The following is a 21,733-nucleotide window of genomic DNA, read 5'->3' as shown; positions in this document are numbered from 1 at the left end:
AAAGAAAATGTCAGGAAAGAAAAAATCAGGAAAAAAAAAGTCAGGAAAGAAAAAATCAGGAAAGAAAAAGTCAGGAAAAAAAAAATCAGGAAAGAAAATGTCAGGAAAGAAAATGTCAGGAAAGAAAAAATCAGGAAAGAAAATGTCAGGAAAGAAAATGTCAGGAAAGAAAAAATCAGGAAAGAAAAAATCAGGAAAGAAAAAATCAGGAAAGAAAAAATCAGGAAAGAAAAAATCAGGAAAGAAAAAGTCAGGAAAGAAAAGTCAGGAAAGAAAATGTCAGGAAAGAAAATGTCAGGAAAGAAAATGTCAGGAAAGAAAAAGTCAGGAAAGAAAAAGTCAGGAAAGAAAAAGTCAGGAAAGAAAAGTCAGGAAAGAAAAAGTCAGGAAAGAAAATGTCAGGAAAGAAAATGTCAGGAAAGAAAAAGTCAGGAAAGAAAAAGTCAGGAAAGAAAAAATCAGGAAAGAAAAAGTCAGGAAAGAAAAGTCAGGAAAGAAAATGTCAGGAAAGAAAAAATCAGGAAAAAAAAAGTCAAGAAAGAAAAAATCAGGAAAGAAAAAGTCAGGAAAGAAAATGTCAGGAAAGAAAATGTCAGGAAAGAAAATGTCAGGAAAGAAAATGTCAGGAAAGAAAAAATCAGGAAAGAAAAAATCAGGAAAAAAAAAGTCAGGAAAGAAAATGTCAGGAAAGAAAAAATCAGGAAAAAAAAAGTCAGGAAAGAAAAAGTCAGGAAAGAAAAAATCAGGAAAGAAAAAATCAGGAAAAAAAAAGTCAGGAAAGAAAAAGTCAGGAAAGAAAAAATCAGGAAAAAAAAAGTCAGGAAAGAAAATGTCAGGAAAGAAAAAATCAGGAAAGAAAAAGTCTGGAAAGAAAAAGTCAGGAAAGAAAAAGTCAGGAAAGAAAAGTCAGGAAAGAAAAAATCAGGAAAGAAAATGTCAGGAAAAAAAAAGTCAGGAAAGAAAATGTCAGGAAAGAAAAAATCAGGAAAAAAAAAGTCAGGAAAGAAAAAGTCAGGAAAGAAAAAATCAGGAAAGAAAAAATCAGGAAAAAAAAAGTCAGGAAAGAAAAGTCAGGAAAGAAAAAATCAGGAAAAAAAAAGTCAGGAAAGAAAATGTCAGGAAAGAAAAAATCAGGAAAGAAAAAGTCTGGAAAGAAAAAGTCAGGAAAGAAAAAGTCAGGAAAGAAAAAATCAGGAAAGAAAAAATCAGGAAAGAAAATGTCAGGAAAAAAAAAGTCAGGAAAGAAAATGTCAGGAAAGAAAAAATCAGGAAAAAAAAAGTCAGGAAAGAAAAGTCAGGAAAGAAAAATTCAGGAAAGAAAAGGTCAGGAAAGAAAAGTCAGGAAAGAAAAAGTCAGGAAAGAAAAAGTCAGGAAAGAAAAAGTCAGGAAAAAAAAAGTCAGGAAAGAAAAAATCAGGAAAGAAAAAGTCAGGAAAGAAAAAATCAGGAAAGAAAAAGTCAGGAAAGAAAAGTCAGGAAAGAAAATGTCAGGAAAGAAAAAATCAGGAAAGAAAAAGTCAGGAAAGAAAAAATCAGGAAAGAAAAAGTCAGGAAAGAAAAGTCAGGAAAGAAAAGTCAGGAAAGAACAAGTCAGGAAAGAAAAAGTCAGGAAAGAAAAGTCAGGAAAGAACAAGTCAGGAAAGAAAAAATCAGGAAAGAAAAAGTCAGGAAAGAAAAGTCAGGAAAGAAAAAATCAGGAAAAAAAAAGTCAGGAAAGAAAATGTCAGGAAAGAAAAAATCAGGAAAAAAAAAGTCAGGAAAGAAAAAGTCAGGAAAGAAAAAATCAGGAAAGAAAAAATCAGGAAAAAAAAAGTCAGGAAAGAAAAAATCAGGAAAGAAAAAGTCAGGAAAGAAAAGTCAGGAAAGAAAAAATCAGGAAAAAAAAAGTCAGGAAAGAAAAAGTCAGGAAAGAAAAAATCAGGAAAAAAAAAGTCAGGAAAGAAAATGTCAGGAAAGAAAAAATCAGGAAAGAAAAAGTCTGGAAAGAAAAAGTCAGGAAAGAAAAAGTCAGGAAAGAAAAGTCAGGAAAGAAAAGTCAGGAAAGAAAAAATCAGGAAAGAAAAAGTCAGGAAAGAAAAGTCAGGAAAGAAAAAGTCAGGAAAGAAAAAGTCAGGAAAGAAAAAGTCAGGAAAAAAAAAGTCAGGAAAGAAAAAATCAGGAAAGAAAAAGTCAGGAAAGAAAAAATCAGGAAAGAAAAAGTCAGGAAAGAAAAGTCAGGAAAGAAAATGTCAGGAAAGAAAAAATCAGGAAAGAAAAAATCAGGAAAAAAAAAATCAGGAAAAAAAAAAGTCAGGAAAGAAAATGTCAGGAAAGAAAAAATCAGGAAAGAAAAAGTCAGGAAAGAAAAAGTCAGGAAAGAAAAGTCAGGAAAGAACAAGTCAGGAAAGAAAAAATCAGGAAAGAAAAAGTCAGGAAAGAAAAGTCAGGAAAGAAAAAATCAGGAAAAAAAAAGTCAGGAAAGAAAATGTCAGGAAAGAAAAAATCAGGAAAAAAAAAATCAGGAAAAAAAAAGTCAGGAAAGAAAATGTCAGGAAAGAAAAAATCAGGAAAGAAAAAGTCAGGAAAGAAAAAGTCAGGAAAGAAAAGTCAGGAAAGAAAAGTCAGGAAAGAAAAAGTCAGGAAAGAAAAAGTCAGGAAAGAAAATGTCAGGAAAGAAAAAGTCAGGAAAGAAAAGTCAGGAAAGAAAAAATCAGGAAAGAAAAAATCAGGAAAAAAAAAAGTCAGGAAAGAAAATGTCAGGAAAGAAAAAGTCAGGAAAGAAAATGTCAGGAAAAAAAAAGTCTGGAAAGAAAAAGTCAGGAAAGAAAAAGTCAGGAAAGAAAAAGTCAGGAAAGAAAAAGTCAGGAAAGAAAATGTCAGGAAAGAAAAAATCAGGAAAGAAAAAATCAGGAAAGAAAAAGTCAGGAAAGAAAAAGTCAGGAAAGAAAATGTCAGGAAAGAAAAAGTCAGGAAAGAAAAAGTCAGGAAAGAAAATGTCAGGATAAAAAAAGTCAGGAAAGAAAAAGTCTGGAAAGAAAATGTCAGGAAAAAAAAAGTCTGGAAAGAAAAAGTCAGGAAAGAAAAAGTCAGGAAAGAAAAAGTCAGGAAAGAAAAAATCAGGAAAGAAAATGTCAGGAAAAAAAAAGTCTGGAAAGAAAAAGTCAGGAAAGAAAAAGTCAGGAAAGAAAAAGTCAGGAAAGAAAAAATCAGGAAAGAAAATGTCAGGAAAGAAAAAATCAGGAAAGAAAAAGTCAGGAAAGAAAAAGTCAGGAAAGAAAAAGTCAGGAAAGAAAATGTCAGGAAAGAAAAAGTCAGGAAAGAAAATGTCAGGAAAGAAAATGTCAGGAAAGAAAAAGTCAGGAAAGAAAAAGTCAGGAAAGAAAAAGTCAGGAAAGAAAATGTCAGGAAAGAAAAAGTCAGGAAAGAAAAAGTAAAGACTTTACTATATCACTTTTTCTGTGTAAACAACGCAAGACAACTTTGCAGACCGATGATAATGTAAAAGTAATATCTACACCAATAACTGACACACACGATAATGAAGCAATTCTCATTTACGTCATGAAACAACTTTCAAGAAATAGCTTTTCTTTCGTGTCATGCAGCTTTGTCACAACTTTGTAATAAAAATGGATGTGATATTTGAAATCCTCACATTACAAATTGTAAATTTTTTTAGATTTATACTGCAAACAAACAACCCACTTTAACATGTTTTTGATGTTGTATTAAGAAACTTCTATCCGAAAACGAAGCCCACTAGCACAAGTCGAAAATTAAAAAGATTTTAAAGTGATCGGAAACTCTTTAGTTGATCTATACAATTAAGATAGTAATTGAAAAAGGAGACACATTTAATGTTGTTTATTGATTTACGCCAGCGAAGGCGGAATCTTTGAAATCGCCTTAGGAGGTAGATGAATAGAAAGATAGAGACAGCGCAGCTAGGTCGGACGCTGCTATGTTTGTGTCTAGGCTAAAACCTCGGAAACTTTCTATTTTCTCGAAAGCCAATGAAGATGCTTCATTCTAATTTTTGACAATTTAATGACCAATCTGAAGAGAGTTTGCGTAATTTCTATGGCTGGACACCCAACTCCTGTTCTTATGGAAAAATAATATTTATTTACACAGGTTTTTTAATATTTTTTGCAGAAAAGTTGTCGACACGTGACAAAAGTTTATTGTTGCTTGCACCGAACAGTCAGGGTGAACTGATGATTAACCTGTAACAGAAAATATAGTTAGCTGATGCAGGATTATTAGAAGCTACGCTTAGTATAATTAGCCGTTAAAAGCTTCTTTGGGTTTTTTTACCAAAACTGCATCGTATGATTACGTCTCTACAACCGGGGTTCAAAATACGTAGTTATAGTCAACACCGATTTGTCACGGTCAAATAAAATGCTCTCCTTCAAGGTGAGTTTGAAATCGTTTGACTTAAAAGATAAAATCGAAAAATCGTTAAAGGAAGAAGTATTGACACAGTGGAAAAAATGGTCAAGAATGAAAGTAACTTAACTAGGCTAAACACCAGTCAAGTGTGAGATTCCAAAATGTTCACACATTCGGACCATAAAGAAAAATTTTGCAATAATAAGTGGCCATAATAAGTATCGCAGTTCTTTTTTTAAACCAAGGATCTTATTAGATTTTATTGGTACAGAAAAGGGATTAAGTCCCGGCGGTTGGACTAAATAGAGAGAAAAGGGAGAGCTAAAAAATAATAGAATTTAAATAAATAACGAAATCAGAATATGTAACATTGACGTTTTCATCTCTTCTGCTTTATTATCGACATGTGATATTTAAAAGCCTGGCGTATTTAATGCCTCGTTCCTCTTTTTTGACATAGGCTGTTTCTTGTAAAAAAAACATATCTAGATGACATAAAATCATCACATAATATCTCTATTTTATTTCTATGACTATTTTTATTTTAAGTTATGACTTTATGTCACTTTTATTTGGAAGGGACAATGTACGACAGACAAATTTTCGAGCATATTTCCACTCTAGTTAACGAATGGTTATGTAAAAGTTCTCCAAAATCGTCTTTTAGGGGATTTTTTGTAGAGCCGCCCTCTAATAAGCGGTGCTTATTAGAAAAGCTAAACAACTTATCATTGATTCCTTCAAGATTTACGGTTTAACTTTGACGATCGATGAGAAGATTCACTGCTTCAAAAAGGAAGGAGCTTGTCCAGATCAGCAAGAAAAAGGAAGCGTTACAATTTATTTCTGAAGAAGCTACACAATGTAATTCGTGTGAACATAGTCATATTATGACTTATGACTATGGTGTGAAGATATAACAGATTCCGACCTAGAAGATGCATGCTAGCCTTCTCTTTATTATTATAGATGAGGACCATGACAGTGATGAAAATATCGATGTTTAAAAATTATTTAGTTGTTCTCTGTTGGAAAAAAGCATTTCGAAAGCATAATTCTAATTTTCTTTTTTGTGCTTTAATGTTTGTACCCCGAAATATTTAAAAGCAGAAATATTAAGTATAGTAGAAGTATGATACATTATAAGCTTAATAAATCTAGTATAATTGGAACTGGTGTGTCCTCGTCATTTATTTGCAAATCAATTTTGCCAGACTAATTTACCGTCTTATTTTCTTGACTGTCCGTTGACTCGATCATGATGACTTGACAATCCTCCTTATCGCTGTCGTCATCTTCATTATCGGCAATTGAGAGATTTCCACTGCATTTCAAGTGTGAAAATCAATCACGAATTCTTTATTGTATCAATAACCCAATTCTTCTTTAGCAGAAAATTTAGGACTTCTAATCCGCCAGAAGAAATTGGCGACGGCTAGTACTTTCAGGATTCTGGATTTCCAGAAACGTTCACATTTTCTTCTTTGATAAAAAAATAAACGTTACAAGATATTTCAGAAGATATCCAAAAAGAATGTGCTTGGATCACCAAAAGAGCAGTATTTATCAATTGTGATGGATACTTTTACAGGTCAAGGTAACACTGATATAAATAGATTGTGTTTGCAAAATGATTGTGAGCTGATTAACGTACCGCACAACTTAACTAATAACTTGATATTTCGATCAATCAAAAAGCGAAGACGTTTGTCTCTCATAAATTTAATACGTGGTACGCACAACGTGTTAGCAAGTAGTTCAAGAAAGATATAGCTTCTGGTGCCTAATATGAAACAACCAGTAAGCGTTTTTCTTGTTTGAAATTTTGCTCTCATCGACTACACGCCCTGTATTTTATAGCAGTTTCCTCTGTAAATTTCAGTCTATTGGTGTTCCAACTGTTATACTTTTTCTAAAAAGTTGCACTGGAAAAATATATTTGTCTTTCCTCTCCAAGAAAAAATCTACCGCTTGCGCCCCAAAATTCGCAAAAGTGTTGAGGGCTAGGTTAACGTACCCACTTTCAAATAAAAATTGCTGGTGCACAAATAAGATCCAAAAGGTGGCAGTGGGGTGAGTTGCGCATTTTAATTAACCTTCTTCACTTCATTTTAAAAGGATTATGAATCAATAATCCAAATTTATTTATTCATTTTTTAAAAGAAACTTGAGGCCTTTCCTTCCCATCACCAGGTCTGGAAGGAGAAGATAACTGGCTAGCTAGCTAAAATCGAATCCAGGTTAGCTCTATCTTCAAAATTTAAAAGAGAAAACAAAAAAACTTTTTATGAAATTTTATAAGAATTTGATTATAATCATTATTTGGGAATTAGCACGCAATTAGCACGAGCTACACTTTGTTTACCTGCATTGGGAAAAAAGTTAGATAAAAATTCGACAAAAGGTTTTTCCTTTAAAATGATATCATCATCTCGGCTTAAAGTCTAGCATATATAGCTAGCTATATATCATATCACCTATTTTCTGGAGTTTTATAAAAATAAATCTGTTATCCTGCCAAATTGCATTAATTGTTTGTGGATTCATTATAAGGCCGTCATCAAATATATGTTGTGTCTGGGTCCTCCAACCGACTCACTTTTGGCAATAAAAACCTGAGTCGGTAAGTCGAAAAAAGAATTTTTTTCGCCAGAGCTAGTTTATGCAAAATTGACAAAAACTCGCAAAAATTAATCTCCTGTGGCTACTGACAATTTACAGGGCGGCAAAAATGGTCTACAAATGATGTCAAGTGGCGCTATACAATATTAGCCCTGGGAATGAATTTGCTTGCTTCCATCTGAAAATCCCGGGAAAAAATACGCCGACCGCCTGACCGGCTCATTTTTGCGGGGTCTTCAGGACACGAACACAACATATTTTTTATGGTGGCCTAATTAGAGTTCCCACAGCTCGAACCTCCTCAAATCTCCTTGGTGTTTATTCTCCTCCTCGAATCTCCTTGAAAAACTTGATAATTAATGATTCCCTCCTAAAATCTCTTTGAATTTTTTTTCAAAGTGCGCGAAATATTTTTATGATAAGAGAAAAAAGCTAAAATGGATGAGTACAGGTTCAAATTAAATCAATTGAACAAGAAAAAAGATTTAAAGTTAATTTTAAAAATATAAGCATTTCTTGTTATTTTCCATTTTTTTCGTTTTTGATAAAAATTCAAAGATTTTTCTAATCCCATCATCATAAGTTTAATATTATGTAGTTATTGTGTTTGCATTTTTCAAATGAAACTTCTTTGGGGTTTAAATATTGAGCACTGTTATGAGAACTATGGATGAGCGTTTTTTGTTTGTTTGTATAAAGTTTAATTTATACTGTATGTGAAGATACTGTTTTGTTATAAAAGACGAAATTTAAAAAACTCCTCGATTCTTCTTGATTTTGTTTGAAAAGAAGGATTTAATCTCCGGGATTCTCCTCGCCTATTTTCGAAATTGTCCTCGAATTTTACTAAATTTTCCCTTGAATCTCCTCGATTGTGACTTTCAAAATGTTGTGGGAACCCTGATAATGTTCTATCTACCACCAGGACATCGAAATAGTTAAGGTGGAAAAAATTACGCTGGGTCTCAAGCAATTTTTCTTTGGTCAGAATTCTGATCGTGCTTTTTGATTGGTATTGCTGTCTGCTCACCTGGTCAATATCGGGAAATCTTTTGTTTTAAGCAAGAATGGCTTCACACACCTGAACAAATATAATTAGTTCTTGTATATATTATTTAAGAGGGTAACATATGACAACGCCTGCTTTGTGCTCATTGGTTGATTGTATCTCAGGGTTTGCTGTGAGGGGGATTTAAGTTTTAAGGATTTGCTCTGACATTTGTTTGCATCTAAGCTTTCATTTGACAGAAACTGAATTAGATATCCTTGAGGAAATATTAACATTTTAAAAAAGCAGCCCTGGGGACAAGGTTGCTGAGCCAAACTCAATTCTCGACTCAGATTAGGAGGTCTATCACAGTCTTCTAAAATACAATACAATCCTGCTACACAATGCATAGGAATAAAGGTCCTTCAGTACTAACATAGCAATGTATTATTATGTAAAAGTTGTACTGATGTGTTAGTAAATATTTATTGGCTGCAGAGTGTGGTTAACAATAATTAGTATTATATATAATCTCTACTCAATCTCTTTTGAAAACATTACCTTTTAAAATCTGATTTATTCTTTTTTGAAAATGCCAAGAACATTCCAGTGCTTTATAAAACATGATCTAAAAGGTGTTTCTACCGCCGTTCTTCGTTCTTAAATTTTTAAAACACGATCTAAAGAAGCTTTTCTATCGCCCTTCTTCGTTCTTAAATTTTTAAAACACAATCTAACGAAGCTTTTCTATCTCCTCTTTTTGTTCTTAAATTTCTAAGTAAAGTGAGTAATAGATACTTAAATCTTTGTTAAATTTTATTTTGTTTCGTTGATATCTTGACAAGTATAGTAATTAAATACAACAATGGACACATGCAGTTCACATAGGCTAATTAAATTTCGCAAACAAGACATGAACTAACTCTATTGTTTTCAACATGCAAAAATAGCTCATGTATATAACAATAGGTTAACAATAACAATAGAAGTTCTGACACTACCTAAAGCTCATGCGAAGGTGATAACTATCGCCTACATGAAAAGTTACATTTGAGCAGTACTGTACATGTTTGACAAAGATATTTATTTTGGAATACATGGTAATTTTTCACCTGTCTGGTACCGAACTTTGTGGTACGTTCAAGACATGCAATAATGATTAGAGCAACTGTGGCGTGTTCTCAGGCATACACCTGCAATTGAATGTTAATTTTTGTCCAAGCTTATTATGTCACCAGTTTGGTCAATTATTGGTCTAAGTTTTAGTGTCTGTAGTTTGATTCCTTGGACACTTTGAAATTTGTGAATTTGTTATGGAAAAAATCAAGCTGGTTAATTTGATTGTGGATGCATGTTATATTTGGAATGTCTGTAAAAGAAATTCTGGAAACTTTTCAAGTCTCAGTGTTTATTAGTACAGGTCTTGCCATAAGCAAATAACCTCCCGAGCAATTAATTGCTTGCGTCAGAGTGTTCATGTGAGCAATTTTACTCGCCATATTTTTCGCTAAAAAAACTTTACATTCAGTCTCTCAGGGCATCTTTTTTCAGGAGAGACGAGCGCCTTGGCACACACCTAAATCGTTTCAGGCGTGTGATTAAAATGTCGACCACATTTCTAGTTTGGTCAGACATGTCTGTAGCTCGTTTTGAACTTTTGTCGGTTAAATCCATGAGCAAGCCTATTCATAGCCAACCTGAACATCCTAGCTAATTCACCGACTCCTGCCTTAGTTAAAAAACTACGTAGACATAAATCTCTTTTGCCTGGCCCCTTCGTCATTGGTAACCAGGTCTTACGCAAGAAATCTAGCCATGCATTTCTTAACTAATGCCGAGGTGGACGCCGGACAGACACTGATGACGCAAGACTGCAAAACTGCACTAACAGGCGGAACAGACAATTTATCATGGATTTAATTGTAGATAATTTCTTCATTTGATGAAACAATTGGAAACCATGCATGTCCAAATTTATTGAATTATTTTCTTTATGCCGCAACTGTTATTCAAAAATTTTAAAAACAAAACCGACGTGTGGTATAATTTTTTTTCTGTATAAATTTTTTTCTGTATAAATTTTATGTACCTGACGTGTACCTTTTAAAAAGAGATTTTATTTATAAATTTTATTTAACCCAATTATACCTGAGCTTTTTTGGCTCTTGCCCGCCCCCATAAATCCTGAACCACTTGTGCTTAAGTGATGAAACTTGACTCAATTGGAGAATGTCTTAGTACAAACTCAATCCAGGTAAAAAAAATATTTTAATGACGTCATAGGGATTAGAAATGACGTCACACGGATTAAAAATGACGTCACACATGTGAAAAATGGTCATTTTCCCAATTTTTCAGGACGTTTTAATTTCTCGCGTGTTACTAATGATGTGGCCTTGATTCTTGGTAGATTTGTGGAATAAATACCAAAATATGTGTTTCACATGAATAAAGTAATTTTAATGACGTCATTAGGATAAAAAATAATGTCATTTCGGCAAAAAAAATTCTTATTTCAACAATAAAGATAAAAAGACCCTTAATATTGACGCTCATGTCATTAAACTTGGCATATATGTAAAACAGGACATTTAATGATAATTAAGGTAAGGAAAACAATATAATGATGTCATTGGGATCCGAAATGACGTCATTTTGCTGTATCGATACTTCCTTCAAATCTGGTCTGCTTTTTGTCCCTAGTAACCATATATCACCTTAGCAACACCTTGGTTACCACTTAGTAACCAACTTACATGTAATAAATAATTATATACCCAATACAACATCCTATAACGTTCTTACATGAATGTCAACGGTTTTCAAAATTCCAAAAAATTTACCCCCGTCCAAAAAAAGCAATACCCCCAGCAAAGTACAAAATTTTTTCAAAATTTTTTTTTTCATCAGAAGCAATAATAAAAGTTAGGAATAGTCACAAAATTTTACCACTAAATGACATGTGTATCTAAAGTTATGCCTAGGTATAATAGAGTTAAACCTTTTGGATAAAGGTATTTTTCAATTTGAAAACAAAGCTTAATTTTTTCCCATTTGCCTGTGATGACCTGAAAAATAAACATAAAATTTATGAAAACGACAGTATCTTCATGCATACTATTGAGAACATGTAGAAAAGGAAGTTAAGATTGAGAGAGTCGATATACCAGTCGACGCTCGATCATCATGTTTGGGGTTCACGATTTAGAACATCTCCCACTTTTCTACTGCAAAATGAATGCGCAACAAAGATTGACCTTAATGGCTGTATCGCACGCGTTTTACAAAATGGCGAATGAACTGTTGCACGATGGGTGGAAAATAATCACACCAAATATCTTTTCAGTTTCAGGTTTAGCAGGAATTTTGCTTAAAAGACCAATCAATTCTTGAGCAAAACGTTCACACTTATCTCAAAAAAGGTAATATTTACACGAGCAATAGAATGCTCGGGTAACAAGCTTTTACTCAAGCACTATGCGGGCGCGAGCAATTGCTCGCAACTCATGGCAAGGCCTGTAGTAGTATCTGCTGTTGGTTTTTTAACAGTGTCTTTATTAATCAACATCAATTTTGTTGATGTTATCACACAGCATTCAGTACTGCATTTTCTTTGTTTTTGCGTAATTTATTTAGTTTAATCTTCGTTATGATTAAATTTATAAGTATAAGGTGGATGTGACAAGACTAAAATTATTTGTGAATATATTTTCAATGAAACATTTCGTTAAAAATGGAGACCATCTTTTGTTCTTAAATGAAACACAGCTGTATGAATCTTAATCTATGTTGTTTAAAATAATTTATTACTTTGGTAGATTAAAATGTTGTAGTTTATGAAGTATACACAGCCATGAGAGAGAGTTGGTAAAACCTTCCGATTACAGAAAGTCTACTTTTTTACCACACAAAATCTTGTAGTAGTCAAGTCGTCAAACATCAAAGTTTGGCAGTTAGCAACCATTGCTTAGCACAAATTTGAAGCACTTCTATTCAACAGCATATATTATTTTGAGAAAAGAAATAATTTAATATTTTTTTAGATTCTCAATGTAAAACTGTAAGTAATGGGAAAAAGGAAAGATAAGGATCGAGATCACGGTAAGATTTGACTATAAAGCTGTGATTGTTTTATTTGTCATTGTAGTTGTAAATAAAAGGCAGGGAAGGATTTTACTCAGGAACTATAGCAAATATCTACACTTCCTAATTATCCTTCATACTGTCCAAATGTCCCAACCAGCTCAATTTTCATATCTTAGACTACATCTCCAATGCTACAAATAATACTTGCCTGCTTCTTAACTCATATCAACTCATTCTGTCTTTCAAACTGGTGTTAACATCCACCTAACCGTTCTCATACCATTCCTTGCTAAATGGTCAAGATCTTCTTGCTTCACTGCCCATGTCTCACGACCATACAGCATACCCTGTACCTCAACTGACAATCCTCTGCTTGGCAATACTCTGCTAGTCAACAAAGTAACTCTTAAACTTTCTTCAAGCAGAACCTATCCTACAAGAAACACTTCCACATCCCTTTCACAACCCAACTTATCTCCTATAGTAAGTAACAAAGATTCTCAATCTCTAATGAGCCACTGTTACATACATCATATGTCATATACATCAATAAAAATTCTGGAAAAATTTCATTCTCTATGATCTCACATTTGCAATGTTTAACAAACTAAATGTCAGTTCTTCACCTTCCTGCAATACCACTGCACCTATATGTATCCAATACTTACACGTCTGACAGAAAATTGAGGTACTACTAACCCCTTATCTGCAACTCCACCAGGCCACTTTTCAACTACAAGGTCACATTGGTCTAAATTAAAATGTCAACGGAATAAATTTTATACCCAATTATTTTTTATTACCTTTTTTGCTCTCTGCCATTGTTCTAAAATCTGAACTTTAGTTTACGCAGAAGGAGTTTAATTAAAATGCTTTTGATTTTAGTATTAACTGTTTTTTATTGCAAAAATACTAACCAACAAATCTCTGTACACAAATGTAATGTCCAAGAAGAAGTACAAAATATTGATCATTGCTTTTCCAAATACTAAAGTTTTTTTGTTCATTCATATTTTTTTCACAATAGCCTTTTGTTTTTTTTCAAGATTCTTTGTTAGCATCCCCTGTGGCATTAAACGCTGTTAAAAGAAAAACATTTCATATAAAAAGATTTATGCACACCGTATTATGGCTGCATTGTTCGCCAAGCATGTCTGAAAATTTTAAAGTAAAACGAAAATGCTATCGAAAGTTAAGGCTCATGTAGTGTAGCATAATGAAGGTTGTCTTAAATTTCTACGCTATCTTTGTTGTTATGATTACGTCATTTCTTTCCGTACAAGCGTGTAGACTTAAACTATATTTGGCAGAACTAATTAATTATTCATGAATCTTAAAGAGTAATTGTTGAGGCTGAATATTTTTGGTGAAAGATAATAGTATTTTAGCTGTAAAATCGTGACAAGTGTGTTCAACAGAAAAAATAATCTTTCGTAACTAATTATATAAAAAAAAATCCGATTTTTAAAAGGGTTACTGCCGCCTTAAGTTGAGTGTACTTGCATTAACTCTCCAATATTGAGAATAAACTGCTCATGTTTACATATATGTAACTTAATGTTGGAATATCAGTTTTTAAATGTATATTTAACTCCAACAAGCAAGAGTGGGAGAGTATTCCCTCTTTTGTATGATTAGAATTTGTTCAGCTATATAACTTTTGAAAATTTCTAAAGTATTTGTATGTCCTCATTTAAAAGTAGTATCATGATGAAAAGCGCTTATCAATTGCATTATTTCCAAAAAATGTGACCTCATTTTCTTTTATAGCATTTATGGAACAGGAAATAGGTATGCGCATGTGTTTATATGAATATTAACTCAGGACAAAAAATATGTCTTTATATCTTTGCTTCCCCTTCCCCTCCACGATGTTCCATTGTCTAGAGTACTGTAAGAACAAAGAGAATATTAAACATTAACACTAGAATCGTCCTGGAAGCAATTTTGTCTTGAAATAACAAAATATCCTAGAGTTATTATAGTTCATACCTAAAATTTTGTTTTTGTTTTTAGGTTCTCCGGGAAAAAAGAAACAAAAGAAACACAAAAAGCATAAAAAGAAACGTGAACGTGCAGTTGTTTCAGATGAGGAAATAGATGTTGTAAATGATGATTCTCTGCGTGATGAAGGAAAAGCATTGAAAGTAAAAATAAAGTTTGGTGGACAGACATTGTCCACAACTGAGTATGACTTTTAGTTTGTTTCAAGCTTGCGTCACTACTTACTGTGCTTAACTTTAACTTACTTAAAATAAAACAAAAAACAAAATAATAAAGCTAATGCTTGTTATGAAAGCTACAAATGACCATATGGTATTAGTCAACTTCTGTATTATAATATTCCTAATACTTCTGTATATGAGCCAAAATGGTATAGCTGTGAGAAGCAAAGGGAGAATTGTCATGGATTTTTCCACCAGGTAACAAATAGTTTTTAAAACAGAAATCAGACCGTAAGTTATAAGTTATAATACACATAATTATACGGTTGACTTTTAATCTGTTTGTTTCATTGGTTGTACACTTCTTATGTCATCTCGTACTTAGACCAGTCCCAGTCCCATTTCATAGCATTTAAAGGACTTGAATTAAATGTTGGGATGAAAGATGACTTTGAAAAATTAATATAACAACTTAATGCAGTTTTTAAAAAATAGTTTTGGCATGAAATCTCAGCTGGTTAATAAGGACCAACAGACTTTCATCATTAAACTTTTACTTTAGAGTTGAATACTCAGATTCAGCAAAAGAAGATATAGAAGCTGATGACATTCTAAATAGTTCAGTAATATCAGGTAAAAACATTGAACCACATTTTATAGCTGCCGTATATTTATACTGGTATGTAATTTTTTAAATTTTATTTTAAGATGTGGAAACTGAGGGAAATGCTGGCAGGTAAATACTTATATTCTTTGAAATCCCTGTGCAATTAGGGTGAAGTTTTAATTTTATTGTTAAGATAGACCATGCTTTACTGCAGTAGAAATCTTATCAAGTGCACTCTTTGTATCTGATGTAATATGGTCGTAGTTTGTCTCTGCCAGAGTGGGACAGGGATATAAGTTTATTAAGATTTTGTATAGTTTAATCAAATTAATTTTTGTGAGAGAAATTTTTGTGACTTTTGAAAAAACTGCATCTTTCAAGATCAAGTAAAATTTTTTTGCAAGAGTTCTGGTTTTGAAAGTCTTTACCTTTGAATTGTTAAATTACTCTTGAAACTGGGAAATATATTTCCTTGATGCTTCAAGCATATGCGTCAAAGAAATAATTGAATAGTCTTGTTTTCCCAGCGACCAATAAAGCATTTAAATGAAAATTTTATCTTGCAAAGTACAACTGTTGACGAAATCAAAGTTGTTATTTCAATTTTGTACTTCAGATTGTATGGCCGAAATGTTGTAAGGGTTATGTTTAGAGATTTTGTCAAAAAAAGTTGTGGCGTTATTCTTTCAGTCATCACATCACACCCTTATTAAATAGTAAATTTAAAACACTAACTGTTTGTCTGTGTGTTGCATTTCAGAAGAAATAAAAGAAAACTTGATGATGATGAATGGTTAGATGCATTGGAAAAAGGTGAACTTGATGATACTGGAGACATCAAAAAAGAGAAAGATGCATCACTAATGACAGCACGACAGGTAAATATGGTGGCTGTTTACATGAGATTAAAGTAAAGTTCAGGTGAAGTGAAATTCGACACCACTGTGGAAAATGCGACTGTTGATTTACTTCAGATTAAGTTTCATATGAGGTAGCGTAAGGAGTCAGCTATCTTGTATTGGGGACTTTCAATCATCTGTGCTTACCAAAAGCTGCATTTTACTTCGGGATAAACCGGAACAGGCAAATCTCGCACTGGTTTAAAATTTCACTTTTTCTTCCACTCATGTAACAGCCTTATAGTCTCGCTGGTTTCCAATGTACAAATAGTGTATAAAGCCTTTAGATAATTTTGATAATGATTTTTTTAGTTAATAATTATTGTTTATAGCAGTTTTAATACGACATGGAATGGGATTCAAGTTGATTCAGGTTTTAAAATAGTCTATTTTAAAATTTTAGTAGATTATACCATAAAAAAGGGGGAAAATGATAAAAACTCTCATAAAAGTTCTATATTTAAATGTGTGGTTTTTGGCTTGTTCAAAGGATAACAAATGTTTGATTGAGGGGGAGATTCAACGAACCACTGCATAAATAATGTGATTTTGATATGTTATTGCACAAATTATGTACTCCACACTCCAGTGTTTTAACACAATCCATCAAGCTAAACGTTACAGTAGCGAAATTTTGTTTGCGAAAATTGTCTTCGTAATGTAGCACTTGTGCGTTCATTTTAGAGAGCCTTACGTGGTGAAAAAGTGCATGGAGAAGAGTTATTGCAACTTCCCATGTGTAAGTTTCACTTCTTTCCTTGGATGTTTTGAAAGGTGCAGCGTACAATTTCTTGTCAATACTTGATGTTGGTCAAGTTTTGGGAATTTTGGGAATCGATCTTTAAATTTAATTGTTAAACAGATTTATAACAGATATTACATGATTGCTATAAAGTAAAATTTTGAGGATTAAGAATGGAGTTGTCTTATTTATAGGTCTTTAGTCCTTGTAGTGCAAACTAGTAATCCATCTTTCACACGATAAGCCTATTTTATTGAACAACATATTATTTGTTATATAAAAGAGTAGAGATGGTCAGAACTAAATTAAAAATTCTGGTCTTGTAATTCTAAAAAGCCTGAATAACCCGAAACTTTGCTTTAAATTTCATTCACTACGCTATTGTACATTGTGTTTTACATACTTTATCACAAGCTTTTGTCAAGTGGGGATAGCTGTCATCATTTCATGCTTATAGTTGCTTGTGTTTAGATACTGAGAAAACTGAAGAGGAGACTGAAGAGTTTGAGCGAAAAAGAAAGTTGAGAGCGAAGAAGCGACGCCAACAAATGCAGAAACAAATTGAAGATACTAAAGTATGTGCTATCAATGCAACCAGTCTAAATACCAAATTATCATATAATATTGCCATACAAAATTGCCACCAAGCCTGGAAAACCTGCACTGTCCAGGAATTATAAAAGAGTGCCTTGAAAAACCTAAACTTTTCTACCAGCATGGGAACTAGAAAGTCGTTTAGATTACTGACGAAACTGTAGAACAAATTGTGCCCATGCGTAGTGTAAATAAGAACTAGAAAGTTCAAATAGGAGTCATGAAAATCAAATTCTATATCATGGAGTATATTTGTCTATCTTCTGATACTAATAAAAAAAATCTTTATTTATAGGACTTGCTTTTCAGGATAAAAATTCCCAGATAAAATTTCAACCATGTTTAGAAAATTTTAGGCAAAAGCAAAATTTCCTAAATGTTAAATCACGTCTGTATTATAGCAACTATCAAATTTAAAACATCACTTGTTTATGTGTTTTTTCTTCTCTACATTAATATGCTACTGTGAATTCCAAAAATACGAACAAGTTCTGCAATTTACATTGACGTCGATTATTTTACCGTCAAAGAATGCATCACTAAAGCCATTGCATTGCATTGCCTTAATGTAGGTTTAAGCCTAGATAACTTGCAAACTAATCAAAATACCCTATGCCACCTCCGCCTAGATAACTTCACATGACCAATATTATTTTGATCAGCTTTTATGCTCTCCACCATTGGTGGGAACAGGTCAGTGGTGACGTCATCAAATTGTATAACCATAACTTTTCGCCTCCTCAATCAAATCGATTTTGCATCTCTATTGCATGATGGCTGTTATTATTTATTGCTTGATAGAAACATCACAACTATTGGCGTATTTTGTAGGGACCAAATAATCGCGGCTGAAAGCCTGTGGTTATTAGTCACTTATTGGTCTACAATATCTCTCCTGTTTATAGACACAAACCATTGAGAAATTGTTGAAAGGCCAAAAGGGAAAGAAGGATGCTGCAAAGGTTTGTGTTTTATTCTTTCTTGTGTTTCAATTGAACAACTTACCAGAATTTCAGTGTTTTGACCTATCTACCCATGCATTTTTTTGCATGCTGTTGGACAACCTAATGGCGAGTATTATTGGAAAAAGTTTGAGATGTCGCAAATTTTTTATTTTGTAATAGTAACTTTGGCAATTTTTGTGGCTTTTGTACCAATAATGTTAAGAAATGTTATTTTTCATTTTATTTCTTAACAATTGTTTTGATAAATTTATATTCATAACTGTTCAAACAAGCCCTTTTTAGATAGGTAAACATTTATAAGTCAGGATTATATAAACCAAGCCAGTGATGGAGAATTTAGTTGCGAATCTTTAAGATTATGTCTTTCCTTGATAAAGCATGCGCATTGAAAATACGTAATACCTCTTCTGTTTTTTATTTTAGCAACAAAACAAAAAAATCGGCGATCATGTTCGTTATACGAGTAATAAAGACGGCTTTCTGTTGTCGTTCACTGATGCATCTCATTATTCATTGGTGCAGAAACAAATTTCAAGGTAGCCATTCCTATATTAGCTAATGTAATACCCGTGTTTTATCTGTCACTACGCAAAATGGTACCCCAGTAGCGATTAATGTCTATGCGCAAATTTTTAGCTGTGCTACAAAAAGAACGGCAAGACCTAAGATTTATTTTCCATGGGCTAGGGACTAGTCATTAATAATACCCGTGTTTTGTTTGTATGTTCAAAATAGCGACTTACTTCCTGTGAAACCAGGGTAGAAACCAGGGGGTATTAAATTGAATACTTCATTATAATTGCACCCACAATCATAGTAATAACTAACCCCAATCTAAATCGAAATTTCATTATTTTATGCCAACATGCGGCAATTTCGAATGCACGAAATAGAGTTGCGGGTTACGTACGACGGGAAATCCTCCATGGATTTTCTCAACGGCTAGTTTATAATAAATAGATAAATGTTGTCAGCTAAAATGATAGCCCGTGCAGCGGGGTGTTACAATTCGGCGCTGAGAATACTCCGTGAAATTGGCGATTTTAGTTAGTTTCGAATGAATTTTACGAATGTACCCTTCAATGAATGTGTCGAAAGCTTTGTTAGATTATGTTTCGAATTTATACTGCTTGATTTAGTGACAGTAGCAACGTATCTTCGTGTTTTTTTTTATTTTTTTGGTGAAGATTTGAAGGCTAAAGTAGGTAACCTATTACTAGTAGGATAACGTTTTGCAAATACACTTGAAGTTGTATCTCCACGTTGCACTTTTTCCATTTGTTTACATTCAGTTTTACCGGCACGTCTTGCGAGCTTGCTCACCCTCCTTTTAGCTCACCCTCCTTCTTCTTGCTCACCTTCCTTCTTCTTGCTCACCCTCCTTCTTCTTGCTCACCCTACTTCTTCTTACTCACCCTACTTCTTCTTGCTCTTCATCACTGTCGTTAAAATTTGTAATGCACCGATAATCGTGTTCTAGTTTTTTCCCGTGAAACCAAATTTCGTAATATTTTATTTTGGACAGTTTTGTGGCGTAGGTGTTGTAAAAACTGATGAAACAGTGTTCACTCTCGAACACCTCTTCGTTTTCCAACATGACTCTTTCCAAATCTTTCACATCATCTGGAAGGTTTGTGTAGTCAAACGGTTTGAAAAAATAACCAGTGAAGTTAATCCTTTTGTAGGCCTCCTCTATGAAAACATCTGGGTTCGTTGGACCAGGCACATCTTCGACAAAATACTGAGATATCAACATTGACACTGTGATTTTGTCTTCTGACTTACCAGCCAAATTAATTGACGTTTCGTTTAAATTTTTCCGTATGATGATGGGGCAAGTTCTTGGTAATATCCATTTTCTTTGATTTGCTCCTTTGCAATATTTTTTTAGTCTCTTCACTCCCTCCTTCCAGGAGGCTTGGAAGTCACCAGAAATTACTGTTGAAACCCAGAGAGAAGCTTCGTAATGGCGTGTAGCGTAAAATTCGTTGTAATCCAGCGTTGTAAATACAGGTCCTTCCAAGCCAGCATAAAATTTAGGCTTTTGTGTGTCGACTTTGTTGTCAGATTGACTTTCATCAGAGAAATAGGTGAATAAAATTCCCATTTTTTTAGCTAGTGCATCCACAGCGTTTTTTTAGCTTGAGTGAATTGTTCAAACATCTTCCACTGTTAAAGACATTTAACCGAGAAAAACGCATACTTTATTCTTCTCAAAACCTTACTTTTTATTTATGATTTTATTTTATTTTTTGAAAAAAGAACATTGTAAGAAATGAATAATTTAAATAATGTAAAATATTCTTTTTTTGTGTGTTAAGAATTTGCAGCTTCAATCAATTAATACAAAATAAACAAAAATGTGATTTGATTCTATAGCATAAAAAGTAAAAGAAAAATTCCTGCGTTTTATGAAATTCCTTCCTTAGCCCACCACCCTCAACAGGCAACTTCTCATCCATTTAAAACTGGGCCTAGGTGTTTTAAAATAACCCTCTTTCCGCGTTAGCATTCGTTGATAGCCAAGAATGTTATTTTGCACTTTTTTCGCTTCCTTATTCCAGCTGTCTAACCCACTCGTTGAAAAGTGTGAATTACTGAAACACTTTTAAATTACACCTAAAGGTTATAAGATCTTTTAGTCTCACTTTTAATCATAGTGCCTCGTTTCCACGAGCTTTAAATACCCTGGGAGATTTATGCGTTTCACTCTCTGACTGGGTTTTCATTTTGATGAAATTTTATACAGCGAACTAAAACAAGTATACTGGAATATAAAAATTTTGTTTTTGCTTCAAACAAGGAATCAAAGTTGATATTTTTCAGTTACAAGGGCTTTTAATCTTGCGTTCTTAACCTTGCAAGTAGTATACAAGTTTTTAGTAATTTTAATGGCATTACGTTGATTTTCTTACACTTTCTTTGTATATAGGTTGTAATCAGGGGCGTGATTTTTTACCCCTGTCTTCGCAATTTGTAGCGCGTGTTGCCTTATTTCCCCCCTATTAAAATTAGTATGTTTATAATATATATATATATAAACTTTTCAGAGTTTTCACGAATATCTATTAGACACCAAAATGCTAATTTTTGAGTCTTACACCTCCAAGAAATTTAGATTTAAATTTCTATATCTTTATAATCGGTAAAATATAATGACTTCTGGTAGGATTAAGGTTTGAACTTTAAAATTATAAGTCTATTCTATCAAGAAGAACCATTATACATAGTTTCAAGACTTGACAAACCCGATTTCCCGAAAAAGCGGACTTTCGGGTGATTTTTGGGCACTTTGTCTTATGAAACTAGAAGATTTGTTAAACTAATATTTTTTTGATTGTCAAGAACTTTAAGCAGAACGTTAATATTTGTTCTAGAAGTTAAATAATTGAATTTTGAAGAAAAAGTCTTTTGATAGTCGAATTTCATGCTTCTATTGACGTCACAGAAAAAGTGCTGAAATAAAAATTTAATGCTACCATTTTGTTTCTTTTGTGGCGTGCAACAACTATACCAAGTTTGATTTATTAAAAGTAATCAGGCGGTGGATGCAGGTTATTTCAAAGCGTTCATTTAGAAGTGCGCAGGTTTCTGTTTTCAAATAAGTTCTACGTTATTTTAGTTTAGTTCAGTTATGACTCGATCACTCCAATCTAAATTTTCTTTTTCCTCCTGTATTTCTTCATTCTTT

At 32.9% G+C, this 21,733-nt stretch overlaps 1 protein-coding gene across 4 annotated transcripts in view; it reads left to right on the top strand.

Annotated features, from left to right (window-relative positions):
* Positions 1–21,733, top strand: part of LOC130614421 (INO80 complex subunit B-like) — a 54,732-nt gene that overhangs the window by 32,243 nt on the left and 756 nt on the right. The window contains exons 1-11 of one of the 4 annotated variants that reach the window (XM_057435852.1): positions 6,053–6,174; positions 12,028–12,085; positions 14,087–14,258; positions 14,798–14,868; positions 14,944–14,971; positions 15,603–15,720; positions 16,426–16,480; positions 16,955–17,058; positions 17,983–18,039; positions 18,466–18,578; positions 19,934–21,697. In XM_057435852.1, the coding sequence (XP_057291835.1) occupies positions 12,052–12,085; positions 14,087–14,258; positions 14,798–14,868; positions 14,944–14,971; positions 15,603–15,720; positions 16,426–16,480; positions 16,955–17,058; positions 17,983–18,039; positions 18,466–18,578; positions 19,934–20,009 (828 nt within the window). In that variant the 5' untranslated portion in view covers positions 6,053–6,174; positions 12,028–12,051 and the 3' untranslated portion in view covers positions 20,010–21,697. Of the gene's footprint in view, positions 1–6,052; positions 6,175–12,027; positions 12,086–14,086; positions 14,259–14,797; positions 14,869–14,943; positions 14,972–15,602; positions 15,721–16,425; positions 16,481–16,954; positions 17,059–17,982; positions 18,040–18,465; positions 18,579–19,933; positions 21,698–21,733 lie in introns of those variants that run through there. The other 3 variants (XM_057435851.1, XM_057435849.1, XM_057435850.1) reach the window with 3 other exon arrangements.

The sequence above is a fragment of the Hydractinia symbiolongicarpus genome, chromosome 11 (genome assembly GCF_029227915.1).
Source record: "Hydractinia symbiolongicarpus strain clone_291-10 chromosome 11, HSymV2.1, whole genome shotgun sequence".
NCBI classification, from domain to species: Eukaryota; Metazoa; Cnidaria; class Hydrozoa; order Anthoathecata; family Hydractiniidae; genus Hydractinia; species Hydractinia symbiolongicarpus.
Note: the sequence above shows the minus strand (reverse complement) of the source record. Positions and strands in the feature narration are given on the sequence as shown.